This window comes from Aspergillus glaucus (genome assembly GCF_001890805.1).
Source record: "Aspergillus glaucus CBS 516.65 unplaced genomic scaffold ASPGLscaffold_8, whole genome shotgun sequence".
NCBI classification, from domain to species: Eukaryota; Fungi; Ascomycota; class Eurotiomycetes; order Eurotiales; family Aspergillaceae; genus Aspergillus; species Aspergillus glaucus.
The window spans coordinates 513,946-531,023 of NW_019170460.1; the positions used below are offsets into that span (position 1 = coordinate 513,946).

The 17,078-nt window shown below is 49.7% G+C and overlaps 3 protein-coding genes across 3 annotated transcripts; 2 read left to right on the forward strand and 1 right to left on the reverse strand.

Annotated features, from left to right (window-relative positions):
• Positions 1-192: 192 nt before the first annotated feature.
• On the forward strand, positions 193-6,927 carry ASPGLDRAFT_65895 (MCM DNA helicase complex subunit MCM4; the record flags this gene model as incomplete). The annotated part of the gene is made up of 8 exons (XM_022548957.1): positions 193-463; positions 523-1,332; positions 1,386-1,457; positions 1,514-2,706; positions 2,762-3,305; positions 4,317-4,756; positions 5,166-6,471; positions 6,524-6,927. The coding sequence occupies 8 exons, from the start codon at positions 193-195 to the stop codon at positions 6,925-6,927; spliced, it is 5,040 nt and encodes a 1,679-aa protein (XP_022401812.1).
• A 524-nt stretch (positions 6,928-7,451) lies between these two features.
• ASPGLDRAFT_147873 (uncharacterized protein) lies at positions 7,452-9,083 on the forward strand. The gene is made up of 3 exons (XM_022541943.1): positions 7,452-7,583; positions 7,645-8,722; positions 8,781-9,083. Exons 1-3 carry the CDS (start codon positions 7,551-7,553, stop codon positions 9,026-9,028), a joined length of 1,359 nt encoding a protein of 452 aa, XP_022401813.1. The 5' UTR covers positions 7,452-7,550; the 3' UTR covers positions 9,029-9,083.
• A 1,343-nt stretch (positions 9,084-10,426) lies between these two features.
• Positions 10,427-13,192, reverse strand: ASPGLDRAFT_24969 (uncharacterized protein; the record flags this gene model as incomplete). Its single annotated transcript, XM_022543434.1, has 6 exons — positions 10,427-11,202; positions 11,378-11,690; positions 11,873-11,985; positions 12,053-12,176; positions 12,233-12,322; positions 12,695-13,192. 6 exons carry the CDS (start codon positions 13,190-13,192, stop codon positions 10,427-10,429), a joined length of 1,914 nt encoding a protein of 637 aa, XP_022401814.1.
• Positions 13,193-17,078: the final 3,886 nt, after the last annotated feature.

Here is a 17,078-nt window from a genome sequence, read left to right on the forward strand (position 1 = left end):
GCGTCCCTCGCGTAGCAACGCGTCGGGCGAGTCCACCAAAAAGAATTCGAAGAACGTATCCACCGCAGCAGCCAACTTTACCACCACCACCACCACCAACACCCAACACCCTACACTACCTTCACCACGCTGCCATTGTGGTCGGTCTTTTTAATTACATAGTGGACAGCCGACCGGCCTCAGATTATCACCATGTCCTCCCCTGCGTCTCGCCGGACCCGTCAATCGAGGGACTCGGCCACTGCCTCCCCTGCCCGCTCAACACGGTCTCGCCAGCAACAGGAGCAAACCACCCCGCGAGCATCGAGACGTCTGAGAGAAGAATCAGCAATGCCGGCATCGTCTCCCATTTTCTTCCAATCCTCCCCGTCCAGAGGAAACGACGACAGCGCCGAGACACCGGATATTAGAATGGATGAACCTGGTGATGCGACACCCCGAGGGAACGCATCAACCGTACGAGGTATGTGTCTACTTCAACTTTCACATTAACGCAGCGATGAGGACTTACAAATTTACCAGAGTCTTCCCCCATTCAATACATGCCCAGTTCAAGCCCGACACGCGCTCAAAGCCGGGGTCTGCACTCCGACAGCAGTGGACTTTTCGTTTCTTCAAGATCCGCTACGGGTGGTAACCGCGGCGTCTCGCGCCGCAACGATCTGAATTCTGGCGGGATTAGTTCCACCCCAAGCCGTCGTCGAAGACTGTTTGTCGATAGCAATGGAATGCCTGTTCCTGATGGGGAGCCTCAATCTGACGCGACTTTTTCGAACATCAACCCTGGTACTTCAGAGGCCGATGTCCTAGGCGGCGATTCAACCCGGATTATCTGGGGTACGAACATCGCGCTACAAGATTCCATCAACGCCTTCAAGAACTTCCTCTACAATTACGCCACCAAGTACCGTCTGTGGGCAGAGGGTGCGACGGAAGACGAGACCCGTATAATGGGGGACCCTGCAGAGGAGAGGGAATACATCACCATGCTCAATACCATGCGTCAATTGGGTGTCACCAGTCTCAACCTAGATGCTAAGAACCTCAAGGCATATCCGTCAACGTTGAAACTGTGGCACCAGCTTCATTCCTACCCTCAGGAAATTATTCCCTTGATGGATCAGGGCGTTAAGGATGTGATGGTCGATCTAGCAGGGAGGGAAATGAACCAGTTGCGAGCACGCAACCGCCCCCAAGCTCATGCAAGAGATGCAGGCTCCGACGCTCAGCCAGAGATCCCCGACCTCGTTGCAGAAGTCGAGACCAGGATCTACAAGGTTTTGCCGTTTGGACTCGATTCTACGGTGAACATGAGAGAGCTTGACCCAGCGGGTTTGTGCGACCCATTCTAGAATCATCTACAACATTGGCTAACGTGTTTATAGATATGGACAAGCTGGTGAGCATCAAAGGCTTGGTTATTCGGACCACCCCTATCATTCCGGATATGAAAGAGGGTGAGTTCGGAACATGTTACATTGAAAAAAGAATCCAATCACTGACACCCCATTAGCATTCTTCCGCTGCCAGATGTGTAACCACGGTGCTCAGGTCGACATTGACCGTGGCAAGATTGCGGAGCCCACCATTTGCCCGCGTCAGGTTTGCCAGGCGAGAAACTCGATGCAGATCATCCACAACCGGTGTTCTTTTGCCGACAAACAGGTTATCAAACTACAAGAGACCCCCGACAACGTCCCTGACGGTCAAACTCCCCACTCGGTCTCGCTGTGCGTGTACGACGAACTGGTGGACATTTGCAAGGCTGGTGATCGCGTGGAGGTGACTGGTATCTTCCGGTGCAATCCTGTGCGGGTGAACCCGCGGCAGCGCACACAGAGAGCACTGTTCAAGACGTATATCGATGTGCTACACGTCCAAAAGACGGACCGCAAGAAGCTTGGTATCGATGTGTCGACTGTCGAGGAGGAATTGCAGGATCAGACCGCTGGTGATTTCGAACAGACACGCAAGATTACCGCAGAAGAAGAAGAGAAGATCAGACGTACCGCCTCGCGACCTGATATCTATGAGCTTCTCTCTCGTTCGCTGGCCCCGAGTATCTACGAAATGGATGATGTGAAGAAGGGTATCCTTCTCCAGATGTTTGGAGGCACCAACAAGACTTTTCAAAAAGGTGGCAACCCGCGGTATCGTGGTGATATCAACATCCTTCTGTGTGGTGACCCGTCGACATCCAAGTCGCAACTCCTCCGATATGTCCACAAGATCGCTCCCCGTGGTGTCTACACCAGTGGTAAGGGTTCTTCGGCAGTTGGTCTGACAGCCTACGTGACCCGTGACCCGGAAACCCGCCAGATGGTCCTCGAGTCTGGTGCCTTGGTCCTTTCGGACGGTGGTGTTTGCTGTATTGATGAGTTCGACAAGATGAATGAGTCTACGCGGTCCGTCCTGCACGAAGTCATGGAACAGCAGACTGTTTCCATTGCCAAGGCAGGTATCATTACGACCCTGAACGCGCGAACCAGTATTCTGGCCTCTGCGAACCCTATTGGCAGTAAATACAATCCCAACATCCCTGTTCCGCAGAACATCGACCTGCCTCCGACATTGTTGTCTCGTTTCGACCTGGTGTATCTCGTCCTGGACCGTGCTGATGAGCAAGAGGACCGCCGTTTGGCGAAGCACTTGGTCAACATGTACTTGGAGGACAGACCCGACAACGCGAGTGATGAGGAGATTTTGGTAAGTATCAATCCACATGGAACATCTATTGAATTATGCTAACCGGTATCTACAGCCCATTGAATTCCTGACGGCCTACATCACTTACGCCAGAAACAAAGTGAATCCCGTCCTTACGCCAGCGGCAGGCCGGGTGCTCTCAGACGCCTACGTGAGCATGCGAAAACTGGGCGATGACATCCGCACATCAGACCGCCGTATCACCGCCACGACCCGCCAACTAGAATCCATGATTCGACTGGCAGAAGCCCACGCGCGTATGCGTCTGTCCGAGGAGGTGACCGCCGACGACGTTGAAGAAGCCGTTCGTCTGATCCGCTCGGCTATCAAGCAGTCGGCCACTGACCAGCGCACCGGTCTCATCGACATGGGTCTGCTCACCGAGGGCACAAGTGCCAGTGAGCGTCGCCAGCGCGACGCCCTGAAGCGCGGTCTACTATCTGTGGTGGATGAGCTCGGCAGCGGCAGCGGCTCTGCCCGGTGGGCGGAGGCATACAAGGTCCTCAGCGACCAGAGCAGTGTTCCTGTGGATGGCGGCGAGTTTGCAGACGCTGTGCGAGCCCTGGAAACCGAGGGCGTTCTGAGCGTTGTTGGCGACGGTGCGCGTCGCAGCATCCGTCGTGTTGGTGGAGGACGGCTGCCGTAGTCACCTCAGGGTTAGGAGATTGGAATGATGCGACCACGATCTTATGCATTACAGTAATATCCAGATGATGGGTTGAGGATGTTATTTTGTTTTACCAATGATATGGATATGTATAGAGTGCCTGCCAGATTTGTTACCCGGTGTGCTGGAGTTGGTGGAAATGAGTTAGTTATATAGCAACGAGCTTCGTAATGGTACTTTTGACACATCTCTGCATTCATTTGTCTCATGTACTAGTTCAATGTAGCTTATCGTGTAAACGCTCTGGAGACATGCCGTATACAGCGGAGCCCGGAGTATTGCCGACAACACTAGCAGGGGGGTGAATCCGGCAGGTCGGCCGGATTCACGGTCATGTCCCAATCGGGAATAGTGTTTTCCACCGGGAATGAGCACGTGCCACAGTGAGTGGTCGGTATTGATAGCAGTGGACGGTCGTAAAGTCAATTCAATTGAAATTTGTATTGACAGAGATTTTGTCACAACAGAATTGACAGAGAATCAAGGCAATAAAGAGCACGAAAGACAGTGAGAATAAGGGAGACAAGAATACATAACTAGAAACAGCTCAGGTGATATTATTAGTGCATATCGAAAGAACCGTTGAACTGCGGTTGCGCTAACCGCATCTGGAAGACAGCTACTCCAGATCACATGGTCTGGACGTAGCCTCTCTTCTTCGTCATCTTCTCTCCCTCTTCTTTTCTCTGACTCTGACTCTGCATATAATTGTGGTATACAGGGACGGCATTCTTATTGTATAGACTGATTGCATTGTTTGATATCTCTTGTCTATTCTGCTTACTCTGTAATCTTTTTCTCTTTCCCTCCAGGCGGGCTATCGCCATCAACCGGTTAGCCCATCATGCGGTAAGTCATTCCATCCAGCATTCTTCTCGACCTTCTCTAACCGTTTACTTGCTTCTCAGGTTCGGAGAACATCTCCGCTCGTCCATCATCCAAGAGTACTACTGGTACTACATCGCCTACGACGAATTGAAAAAAGCCCTCAAGACCGACTTCGTCCAGGAACCAACCCCCGAAAACACAAAACCAGACCGCAAAGCATGGTCCGAAGATGACGAGCAGCGCTTCGTCTCCCTGCTCGAGAACGATCTCGACAAGGTTTTCAACTTCCAGGGGATCAAGAGTGAGGAGATCGTTCGGCGCATCCAGGCCAGCGAAAAGGACGTGAACGATGTCATCTCAAGGCTGGACAGTAATCGCAATCAGTCTGGAGCTCGTCGCTCGAGTGTCCGGTCTGTTACGCGTCCGCCTCCGTCCGATGAGGATTTTCTGTTCCTGGAGCAGGTCTTGAGTGACATCATAGCCGATGTTCATGATCTGGCTAAATTCACCCAGTTGAATTATACTGGGTTTCAGAAGATTATCAAGAAGCATGATGTACGCTTACAGCCATTCCGTTTTCCTTTCGCGCCAGTCTTTTCTTTTTCTTTTCGCGTCCCAGCCCAACTGCCGTCCGTGCGCTAACTTGGCCAGAAACAAACCGGCTGGCACCTGAGACCCGTCTTTGCAGCACGCCTTAAAGCCAAACCATTCTTCAAGGATAATTACGATGCGTTCGTCGTGAAACTCTCCAAGCTCTACGATTTGGTCCGGACCAAGGGAAACCCCGTCAAGGGTGATGCCGCCGCCGGAGGGTCTCAGCAGAACTTTGTCCGCCAAACCACGAAATACTGGGTCCACCCTGACAACATCACAGAACTGAAATTGATCATTCTTAAGGTACGCAAATGCGCCCCTTTCAAGTCAATGCAATGTCGGCTTCGAACTGACTCAATTCTCTATCAAGCACCTCCCCGTTCTTGTTTTTAATCCTAGCAAGGAATTCGAAGAAAAAGATACCGCGATCTCGTCCATATACTATGACAATACCGATACTTGGGAGCTATACCAGGGTCGTCTCAAGAAGACAGAAGGAGCCGAGGCGATTCGTTTACGTTGGTATGGAGGCATGGAGAGCGATCAGATTTTCGTCGAACGGAAGACACATCGCGAAGACTGGACCGGCGAGAAGTCAGTCAAGGCGCGTTTCGCGCTCAAAGAGAAGCATGTCAACGCTTTCCTCGAGGGTCGTATGACCGTGGACGCCGTCTTTGACAAGATGCGCAAGGAAGGGAAGAAGAGTGAACAGGAGATTGCCGATCTGGAGCAATTGGCCCGAGAGATCCAGTATCGCGTCATCACAAGAAGGCTGGTACCCGTTACCCGGTCCTTCTACCATCGAACGGCTTTCCAGCTTCCTGGTGATGCTCGTGTTCGTATCTCGCTCGATACCGAGTTGACCATGGACCGGGAAGACAATATTGGGCGCCGACGTTCAGGAAACAACTGGCGTCGCATGGACATCGGGGTCGACTATCCATTCAGGCAGCTCCCTCCTGAGGACGTTGAACGATTCCCTTATGCCGTGTTGGAAGTAAAACTTCAAACCCAAGCCGGACAGGAGCCCCCGCAATGGATCAAGGACCTGACTGCCAGCCATCTGGTTGAAGCTGTTCCTAAATACAGTAAATTCATCCATGGGACGGCCGCCCTCTTCCCTGACCATATCAATCTCTTGCCATTCTGGATGCCGCAGATGGACGTCGATATTCGGAAACCCGCAACACGCCGCTTTGGTATCCAGCGGCCATTGGCAAGCACATCAATGTCTGGCAACGACGAAACCCAGGATGATGAGGAGTCGGACGATGACTCGGGTGAAGCACAGGAGAACGACAGGCGCAGACTGGAAGATCAACCCAATGGAGATGGACTTGGGTTATTTGCTGACACCGATGGAAATGCGCTTGACATCGAGGAACGTGTTGCCGCACAGCCGCTACCCGGTGATGAAGATTATCCACTGTATGACTCGGATGACGATTTCATGGACACAGACGAGCTGGAAGAAGCTAGAAGAGTGGGAGGAAGATATTATTACCAGAAGCTGCTCCAGTACTATGCCGAGCGGGCTGGAAACGCAGTGGTAAACGGTCTCAAGGCCATTATTCCGCGGCCGACGCCGACAAGTATGCCTCCTCCCGAGCAGCGTGGAATCATGGTTCTTGGAGATCGACGGACAGTCATGAGATTCGAGGCACCCAAGGGTAAACGTAAGTGTTACATTGACTTCCTTCATTTTTGATTTCCTTTAACAATACTTAGGTATCCATGTGCCTATCCGTGTCGAACCCAAGGTCTACTTTGCAGCAGAGCGAACATTCCTGTCATGGCTCGAATTCTCCATCATCCTGGGCACTATTTCGGCCGCCCTGCTCAACTTTGGCGAGGACTACATCACCCTGAGCTCATCCTGGGCATTCACCATCTTAGCCGCATCGGCCCTCTTGTACAGTCTCGTGTTGTATATCTGGCGTGTGGACAAAATCCGCAAGCGCCGCGACGTCAAGCGTGTGTACTATGAAAAATGGGGCCCTACTGTTCTGGGCGTAGGTCTTATATTGGCGGTCCTGACGAACTTTGCATTGCGCGTTCGACAGGATGGATTCATGGCGCCGGACCATGATTTTGGAAAGGGGGGATATGGTCGGGTAGGAGACGAGTTATGATTCGTCTTCTTGACCGAGTATAGAATTTTCTTCAACAATATATGTTTTCAACAACATGGGGACACTGATGCCTTATTCCTCAGGAATCATAACAGAGCTGAGATCTAACACTAGTTAACTAAATCGGATGTGGCTACCTGAACAGCTGCCGATCACACTCCCACTTCTTCAGCTCTTTGCACAATTTTCCCATCTCGATTTACGGTTCGCCATGCGACGCTCCACAGTTACCAATAGTAATTGGCGATGCAGCGCATAGGTCTTCATTGTTCAGCTGAAAAGATTCATTGCATGCCGAATTGCAGTCGGTGAAATTTGAAATTTCCATGGCCAACCTTCCATGGCCAACCTATATAAACTCACAACTATCCCTCGGATATGCATAGTAAATCATATGAGTGCATTTGGTTTAAAGAGATTTTTAACAATGTCTCTGTGTAGAGAAACAACAACCGTTAAGCATTATACTTATCATGCAAGCACCTACACCTGTTGTTGAATGTACTCGTACTTATACAGAACAGGATGCCGTACATCGATTAAACACCACCCAGACAGGCTTCAATTCCAAAGAGAAATGCGAACTTCGTCGCCAGCTATTAGGTAAAGCCGATGTACCACAAATGAGGAAGTGGTTATCCCGTATCGGGTATACGGTATGCTTTCCCTTTCCACTAAACGAAGCATACCAAATCCCTAACCATAATACATCTCCAGCCCACCGACCTCAACAGCCTCAACGTCGTCCACGTCGCCGGAACAAAAGGCAAAGGATCAACCTGCGCATTCGTAAACTCGATCCTCAACCGCTACCACTCATCCATTGGCGCACCGCGCAAAATCGGCCTCTACACCTCCCCGCATCTCATAGCCGTGCGCGAGAGAATCCAGATAAACTCGCAGCCTATATCCGAAGAACTTTTTACGAAGTACTTCTTCGAAGTATGGGATGCGCTCGAGGAATCCGCGGTACGGGACGGACTCGATCCGTCGATATTGAAGCCAACGTATTTCCGGTTCCTGACGTTATTGTCGATCCACGTGTTTATGAGAGAGGGCGTTGATGTCGCTGTTTACGAAGTCGGTGTTGGGGGCGAGAACGACTCGACGAATGTTTTTGAAAAGCCTGCTGTGACTGGTATCACGACGTTGGGGATTGATCATGTGAATGTGCTGGGTGATACAATTGACAGTATCGCGTGGCATAAGAGCGGGATATTCAAGGAGGGGTGTCCGGCGTTTACTGTCGACCAGGTGCCCGAGGCTATGGAGGTTCTTGAGCAGAGGGCTGTGGAGAGGGGGGCTAAAGGACTTGGCAGGGTTGGGGTGTGTCCTGCGCTATTACAGCAAAAGGTGGATATCCGGCCTGCAGAAGACTTCCAGAGGAAGAATGCCTCGTTGGCTATTGCACTCGCGCATACTGTCCTGGGGAAACTGGGCATTGAAACTAATCCTGACCAGCAAAACCTCCCAGCAGAATTCGTCCAAGGCCTAGAAAGCGTTGTTTGGCGAGGTAGATGCGAGGAACTAAGAAGCAGACAGCAACACTGGCACCTGGACGGCGCGCACACAGAGGCAAGTCTGGAAGTAGCGTCGTTGTGGTTTGGGAAGGTATCACAGAAACGACACAGAGATATACCTCGTGTGCTGGTTTTTAATCAGCAGTCGAAGAGAAGAGATGCCGTCTCGCTGCTGAAAACTATCCACCAGACATTGCACGACCATTTCAAGATGTCTTTTCAGTACGCGCTGTTCTGCACGAACGTGACGTATAAAGACAATTCATACAATCCCGGTACGCTGCCCTCACCCATCGAATATAATATAATAGAAATGGATAAATTAACAAATAGCAGACCTTATGGACAAGAACACAGATCCAGACGCCATCCAGAATCTCAGCCTGCAGAGAGAATTGGCGAATATATGGAAGGATCTGAACCCGGGGACTGAAGTCGCGGCGCTGTCATCTATCGAGGGAGCCATTGAATATATTAAGAACATCAATGGTGGTGTGGGAGAGAGCCAGGTTTTGGTCACTGGGAGTCTGCACCTTGTTGGTGGTGCTATGGCGGTTTTGGATGACATGAAGGGTGAATAGGAGTCTTGGGGTACATGAGCATATAGTGAAGGAAAAAAGATTCTAGTCAATGTAAATGGCAAGGGTAGCTACATACGTTATCTACGACTTATCCCCCCTTTTCTTTTATTTTTTCTTTATTTTTATTTTTACATCGACACTATCCTCGCAAGCGAATCTCCTAGCTTTCTTGCGCAATATTCTACCTTCAGCAGTAACTTATGAAGACACCCATACCCATGCAGATACAAGAATAGATTTTCCCACCATGTCTGGGAACATTATATAGCCGAGACTAGAGTGCTCTCGACCATGAACTGATGTCCCCAATGCAGTCTAGACAATAGACGGGGGTGTCCGAAAAATGTATGCTGGATGGCATATACTAAAAGAGGATCGATAGAAAGATGAGAATTAAATTAGATGAAGAACTAGAATACAGGAGGGCGTTATGGCCGTTTTTATACTGGAGAAAAATAAACAAAGAAGCCGGAGATTTCCTTTTCCATACCATCATAGTCGCAGACAGCAATCTTCATGAACACGAATTCCTTGGCCATATCTCCAAGTCGGCTGTAGGAGCGGCAGCGATCAGGGCGTATTTCAGTATCTCAGTATAGAGGGCGAGAGATAGAGACTTGTAGACTTGGATATAAGACGATATAAGAATAGAGATCGGTTCAGGTATGGCGGTAGATAAGATGCGGAGAATCGGCGATGCGCAGCGGCTAAGACCCTACCCTTGTTACAAAGTCATAAGGCATACAGAATACTGGAAGCGTTGTTTGAATAATGATATTATGTGCCTGAAGGCTCTCCTACTAACATATTGAACAAGTTGCAAACAGAATAAGAAGTCATCCTCTGAAATGGGATCCGTAGTCCAGCCCGCGTTTTTTGAGTGCACGATACCATTTATCAAATTCAATCTGTCGAGAATAGGTCTGGCTCAAGGGAACATCATGTTCTTGATCAGCGCCTGACCGAACCTGACCCATGCAATGCTTCTTCCACTTCCCGTTTTGATAGGCTGAAATGGTAAAGTCAAACCATGGCGAGTCGACATTGTCTGCAAGCTTGACTTGTCACAGACTCGTGACCATCTCAGCAGGCCCGGAGCCCCCTAGAATCAGTGCATTTCGGATGAATATATTCCTCAGAGAATAGTCCGTAGATTCAGTCACTTGACGCACAGCTTCACCTGCCATGGCAACATAACCAGCAGCGGGAAAGACAATATTATTGCCAATCTTGTGGTCCAACCCAGAGAGCATCTTCTATATTGAAAAAGTTCCGCCAAGCCGGTTCTAAATCACTTTACTCCAGAGCCCGAGAGCCTAGGAGTTCATGGTGAGGATATCGGTGAAGTCTCCAGTCACGAACAAGACGGGGCTCGTCCCAGAGTCTTTCGTCGTGCTGTCAGGTATATGGGGGAAGTTCTGTCAAGACTTTGCCTTGCGCAATGAGGGAAGGGAGGATTATAGGTGCGCTGTGAGTGTATAGGTTCCCAGCTGTTACCAGAAGACTTCTCCACGGCTCTTTGCCCCTAATGATGGTTGGAAGATAGCGGTGGTCTTTCGTATCGGCCTTCGCAAGTGACTGACGAATAGGACCGGATAGCGTTGAATGGGGTCCGATCTCCAGGAATAGCTTTGACTGGTCGTCATCTCCAATGATCCGTTGAATTGCCGTGTTGAAAAGAACGGGGGACTGCAAGTTCTTGCGCCGGTAACGGGCGTTCAGAATTGAGGGATCTGATATAATTGTCCCTGAAACAGTAGAGTACATTGGCGCCATAGATAGTTTGTGTGCGCAATGCGGATGGACCATCTTCTCATGCACTTCCCCAGCTTCGACCATATGGTGTGAATGGTAGGCAACATTGACGGCGAGATGTCGACAAAATATCTCATTGTCGTGGGCATGAATGCCATCCAGAACTTCACCGAGGGTGTCACTATCACCTGAGAGCGTGACACCTTCTGGGCTATTGTCACAAGCGATGACGACGCCCGGCTTCAAGAAAGGCCTTGCCTTTTCTGAACCAAGACCAACGGCCGCCATGCCACCATGATGCTCAGAGGAGAAAGTCTTCATTGCTTGACCACGGAAGTATGCAACGAGAATTGCAACCTCAGCAGACAATGCACCCGAGGCATAGGCAACTGCAATCTCTCCACTGGAATGTCCCACCACTGCATCAGGTGTAATGCCCCAGTGTTGGAGAAGGTTTACAAGAGCTATTTGGACGGCTGTTCAGAGTGGTTGCGCGAATTTTGCCTCTACAACTCGGCTGTCATCGTCGAATTTCAAAAGCTCATCTGAATTTGAACGTTAGATTTGCTCTTTTGAAAAAGAATGCGGACATACCTTCAATAGACCACGAAGGCCCGTTCGTAACTCCTTGCAAGATGCGGTCCATCATCCGAATATCTTCCTGGAAGATTCCTACTTTTTCGATCAATTCTCGGCCCATCCCGGGCCACTGAGCACCTTGTTCGGTGAACACGAAAACGATGGGTGCCTTGGAGAACTTGGTCTTCTCAAAAGATGAGGCTTTTCCATTCGCTTCTGTGAATGCAAATGCCCTGTGTGGCATATGTTCTCGCCTCAAACCCAATGTGTATGCAATATCGCCTAATGATGACTTGGTTGTCTCCAGATACTTCTGCAAATTCTCAATCTATCCATCTAATTACTGTTTTGATCTCGCAGAGATAACCAGAAGTTGAGGGCCTGGTTGGTCATCCACATCTATGCATGCATCATCCTGCTGCAGGGGAGAGGCAGAATCAAGAATAACCTGACCATGTCAGCACCCACACGACAGAATTAGACGAGAAAAAATTTGCGGCATCAACTTACATGAGCATTCGTTCCGCCAATGCCAAATGAATTGATGCTTATCCTCTGGCTTCGGTCTTTCGGCCAGGCGGTAGCTTCTAAGGGCAGCTGCAGCCTCGCCTTTTCAAATGGGACTATGTTGAGCACATATTAGCACTTGGGCATATAATCTCAGATAGCTGAGAGGGTATGATAACGCACTGTTGGGATTGGGACTTTGGAAATGAACATTGGGTGGAATGGTTAGCTTCTCTAGCGCCAAAACACTCTTGATAACACTGGTAATTCCAGACGCGCCTTCAGAGTGCCCGACGTTTGGTTTGACCTTGAATTGCATTAGTATGTGATATCATTAGGAAAAGAGCTAGATAGGACACATACCGCACCGATATAAATACCTTCTTTTCCGAAGATATTGGCCACAACAGATGTCTCTGATGTATCTCCAACAGTTGTCCCAGTGCCATGGCACTCAAAAGAAAGCAGTTTGTGACACTTTGTCAATTCCCGCTTTCCTATACGCTCTTCTGATCAATCTTTCTTGCGCTGCGTAGGAGTCTTCCCATCGCAATTCACTGCGCTAGAGCGAATAACAGCACGAACCGGGTCACCATCCTGGAGTGCTTTGTCCAAGGGTTTGATAAATATGGCGTTGACTGCCTCTCCTCTTCCATATCCATCTGCTGCGGCATCAAAGGTTCTGCAAATTCCACTTTTTGAAATGACCATGTTATCGGACATCGAAGTCGTCATTGTTGGCGTGAAGATGAGATTCGTGCCAGCCACCAATGCAGAAGAACATTAGCCGGAATAGAGACCCTGACATGTTTTATGAAGGCCTACCAAGGAGGATGAGCAGCCCGTTCGAAAGGTGATGCTTGGGCCTCCAAGGTCGTACTCGTAGGAGATACGATTGGAGATGGCATAGTCACCCGCTCCAACCACGCGGTATCTGTCATTGTCTTGGGTGTCCTTTGTCTTCAAGTCCAGCCAATCCTCACCAAAAACCCCAACATAACAGCCAATGTTCCTTCCCCGCCATCCTGTCTGTCCACCATTCTCCATACATCCCCAGATTATCTCTAGTAAGAGCCTTTGCTGCGGGTCAAGTTTCGCAGCCTCAGCCTTACTAATGCCAAAAAAGCCCGTGTCAAACTGTGCAATATCATGCTCAAGGAAGTACCCGTGCTGTGTTCGGATTGCACCAGTCCTCGAGTCGTCGTGAAAAGCATCAATTTTGTAGCGGGTATCAGGGACCTTGCACAAGCCATCGCGCTTGTTAACCAGAAAGTCCCAAAACTCCTTCTCGCAGCTGACGCCCCCAGGCAATCTCATGGCCATTCCAAAAACCGCAACCGGGAAAGGGACACGGGTATCCTCAGTGTCGTCGACATCTTGGGGGATCGGGTTCCATCGTCGGTTCCGGGGCTCGTCGCGGGAGTATAAAGGGCGTTTTCCAAGATCTCAGTCGAGCTTCCACTCAGAGGCACCCCGCAAGTGAGCGCATTCTCGACAATTCCAGTCATCTTCGCGATGTTTTTTCGGCTGCAAGTGTGTGAAGTCAACTCTGGGGAGTGGCCGTGACGATGGGAAGGAAAATGATGTACGAGTAATCAAAATATAGATACCAATTCATCATAAAGATTTACTCCGTATCAATTGGAGAGATCAACACACGACTTGTCAGGCTACGTCGACTGCGTCGACCTATAGACTATTGACGAGCTGATCGGCGCCATTCTAGCTAGAGCATTCTGAATCCGGTACTGATGTGATAGACTATTTGATTTTAAGCTGAGGCTGAGAATACTATGGCAATTAATCGTCGTTAAGCTCTAGCGTGGAGCCGTGCGCTCGATCCCAGAGCCTTAGGCGGAGGATTCGGTTACTGTTTTTGCATAAACACTTTGTACACCGAAAAAAGCCATTGAGAGGATTACTCTGTACTCCGTATGAGATGGTCGATTACACTGCCATTGCTGCGAATCTTGCCCCACGTCGAGTCAAATCGCCGACCTTCAACAAGAGCATTGGGACCCGATACGTACATAGTACCTGTACTCTGCATACATAGTATGCAGTCGGAGGAGCACTAGTTGCTTTTGCTGTCATATTCTGTCGCATTTTCACATAAAATGACACATATGTGGTCTCGGTACATATGGTTCATGCAACAATGCCATAGTCTCCGCTTGGTTGGCCCCATATCACATATCTCAATTGTCCGTCGCCAAGCCCTTTTTCTCCAATCTAGTCATTGTGTACCTGTAATGTGAAATTGTGCATTTTCGGAAATATGCTACTACTAGTAGTATTAGTAGTAGTAGTAGTAGTAGTAGTAGTGTGTGTGTGTGTGTGTGTGTGTGTGTGTGTGTGTGTGTGTGTGTGTGTGTGTGTGTGTGTGTGTCTCTATTTTACGTCGAGGTTCGGGTTTTTCCACGCATCCTTGGATTGGAGACCTCGGAAGCAGAAAAGCCCTGGTCCCGGTGCGGGACATACGACGGGCAGATCGGAACTGCCTGTCACCTAGCTAAACTACCATCTATCATCTAAATACAGGTAGCCCCCCGCGCGGGGGGCTGCTTGGGCTTTCATGGCTGTCAACCAGCGAATCGAGCGAATTGGTTTGAAAGGGAGAGCAAGAACACGGGCAAGTAAGAAGGAAAAGGATACAAAAGAGGGGAAATAAAGTGAAGAGAGAGAGAGAGAGGGAGACCAGAGGTAAGCCTGGACATCCTGAATTTGGCGAGTTTAGATGTCTAATGGCGTCTGCAGACGGCTGTGTAGAAATGCGATTTTCCCAGCCAATCTGCATATGCAGTGAATCCTGTCTTTTTGGTGAGGATGTCTGCTACTGATTGTTGGCCCCACGGGTGGGCTGCTGCTTTGCGGCCTTCCCGGCAAGAGTAGAAATGGGAAGGTTCTTTCCTGCAGCCACATGAGCAGGTTAATAAGGCATCATCATGTTTGAAGCACTCATGGTACTCTGCAAAATCACCATGGCTGCTCCTGGCAGCTAGGAGGTGACCCAGAGCTGCTCGGGGAAGGTGGAGCTCTGGTGGCCGTTTCTCTATGCCTATACCAAGGTCCTTATAACGTTCGGGGGCCTTTTCTGCCCAGAAATGTGCAAAGCATCGCCAGTGCACCCTCTGGGCTGCCCGCTTGGCGGCTGCTATTGAGGCAGGTGGAGGAGGGAGCTCCAGGGGAGCATGGCAACCCATTTTAGCCTCCTTATCTGCTTCCAGGTTGTCCAGGCAGATATATATGTTTGTGGAGTGCTGGGTTCTGGGATCCTTAAGGGCTGCCTGTAGGCCTAGCAAGGCCGCTCTAGCCTCTGCACCAAAGACCTCATGGTCGAGGAGCTTTGCATGTCCGCTGAAGATCTTGGTCTTGGTGGTTCCCCAGAAGCCGGCCCAGCCAGCTCCTGCGGCCGATCCTTCTTTTCCTTTAGACCCATCTGTATAGACGACAATTGATAGTGGTGGGGTGAAATCGAGCCATATCTGAAAGTCCTCCCTGGCCTGTAACTTTGGGATCGCGGTTGGCTGCTCTTTAGGCTCCAGATTTGAGTCCCAGGGGCTTATCAGCAGTGGGTCCACCTGCTCAATGAAGTGGAAGTTTTTGAGGTCAACAACAGCCTGGAGTAGGCGGGTACTGATGTACCGGATTCGTTGGTGTGTGACCTGGAGGTGCAGGGGATGTTGGGTATCTAGTTGATGAACTCTGATGGCCAGGCTTCGCCGTCTCTGGTCGAGGAGTAATTCCATGGGCGGTATGGCTGACTCCCGGTGAAGTACAGCTGTTCGGGTGGTCCTGTAAACTGGGAGGGTTCCTAGGAGCGTGCTGCGGAGTACCCGGTCCAGACAGGCTAGCTAGGCTCCCACCCCATTGGAGATGAGTTTCTATCTGCCTGAGAAGTACTGTCTTAATTTTCTCCGTCCTAGCCACCATGCTTCAGCTCCATAGCAAAGGACTGAGACCACACAGGCTATTGTTACTTGCCTTAGTAGGGGAGCTTTAACTCCTCATACTGTGTTGGCCAGTGTGACGGTCTCGAGCAATATGAATCTATTGGTAGACTATCTGACGAAATTCTAACATGAGGAGAGAAAGGAAAGAGGCAGGCCTGCCGGCGACAAGCTATTTAGTGTGTGCGAGGGGTTTAAGCGATGCTCAGTGGATGTTCTACGCCAAACAGGTCAAAGTAATCAAACATGCTATACATCTCGCGAGCGTCCATGCTCCGTGACATAGAGAACAACTTGACAGCGCTTGCACATAACCTTTGGCTTGCCAGTCTTTGCATGTGCAACCTGATCAAATGATGACCAAACATCAGACTTTTTGAGGTTGCTATCCCATTGAATAGACCTCCGTATATCTTGCTTTTGGCCATACTCAATCTTCAACCACCATCCTACAAATTCTCTTCTAGATTCCTCCATCTTCGGATTGGTTGAATCACTACTATAGAGAATATAGTGCTGTTGAAGGGGCTTGCCAACACGCTCTAGTGAGTCCGGTGCGCGATAATACCAAAGGGGGAGAGAAAGGTCTGAGAAGCGAATTGAGGTTGGTGTTTCACTACCAAGCGCGTCAGTGAAATCGTCAGATTGGAGAAGCTCTGGATCAATGATGGAATCCGCGTAGTGGGATGCCTCATATTGACTATCAGACGCTTGTAATTGCGGCATGATTAGTAAAGAATAAGAAAGCAAGGCAGTAATGACTGTAAATATCAGTGAGAGACTCACATAAATATCAGAGCTGAAAATATCAGGGGTATAGGCAAATGGAGCCACGGACGCGACTTCGACGTGTTGGATAATAATAACACTAGATCCTAATTGGGTATTCACGGGCAGAAGTGGATATCCAACAGATATCCAACGGATATCAGCAAAATTACTTGGACGGAGATGGTGAATGATGAATTCGTTGCATGGTGGTTGAAGACAGAGTATGAAAGTCAGATGAAACGGAATATCTTTGAAAGCAAGCACCAGGCAGAGTGTTGGGATCATTTCCACCAGTAGGCCTCGAAATGGTCCGGTCCCGGTTCTAAGTTCCTAGGCTTTGGGTTGTGACATAAACCGTGCAGTGGGGGATGTCGCCAATCATTCAGCTCGAATTGTATAAAAAAGGGACATATGGTTGAGTGCACCATACACCGTGGTATTTATTCATTACCAGGACGGGAGTGCGCTACCTGTCGGGCTGTATGAGA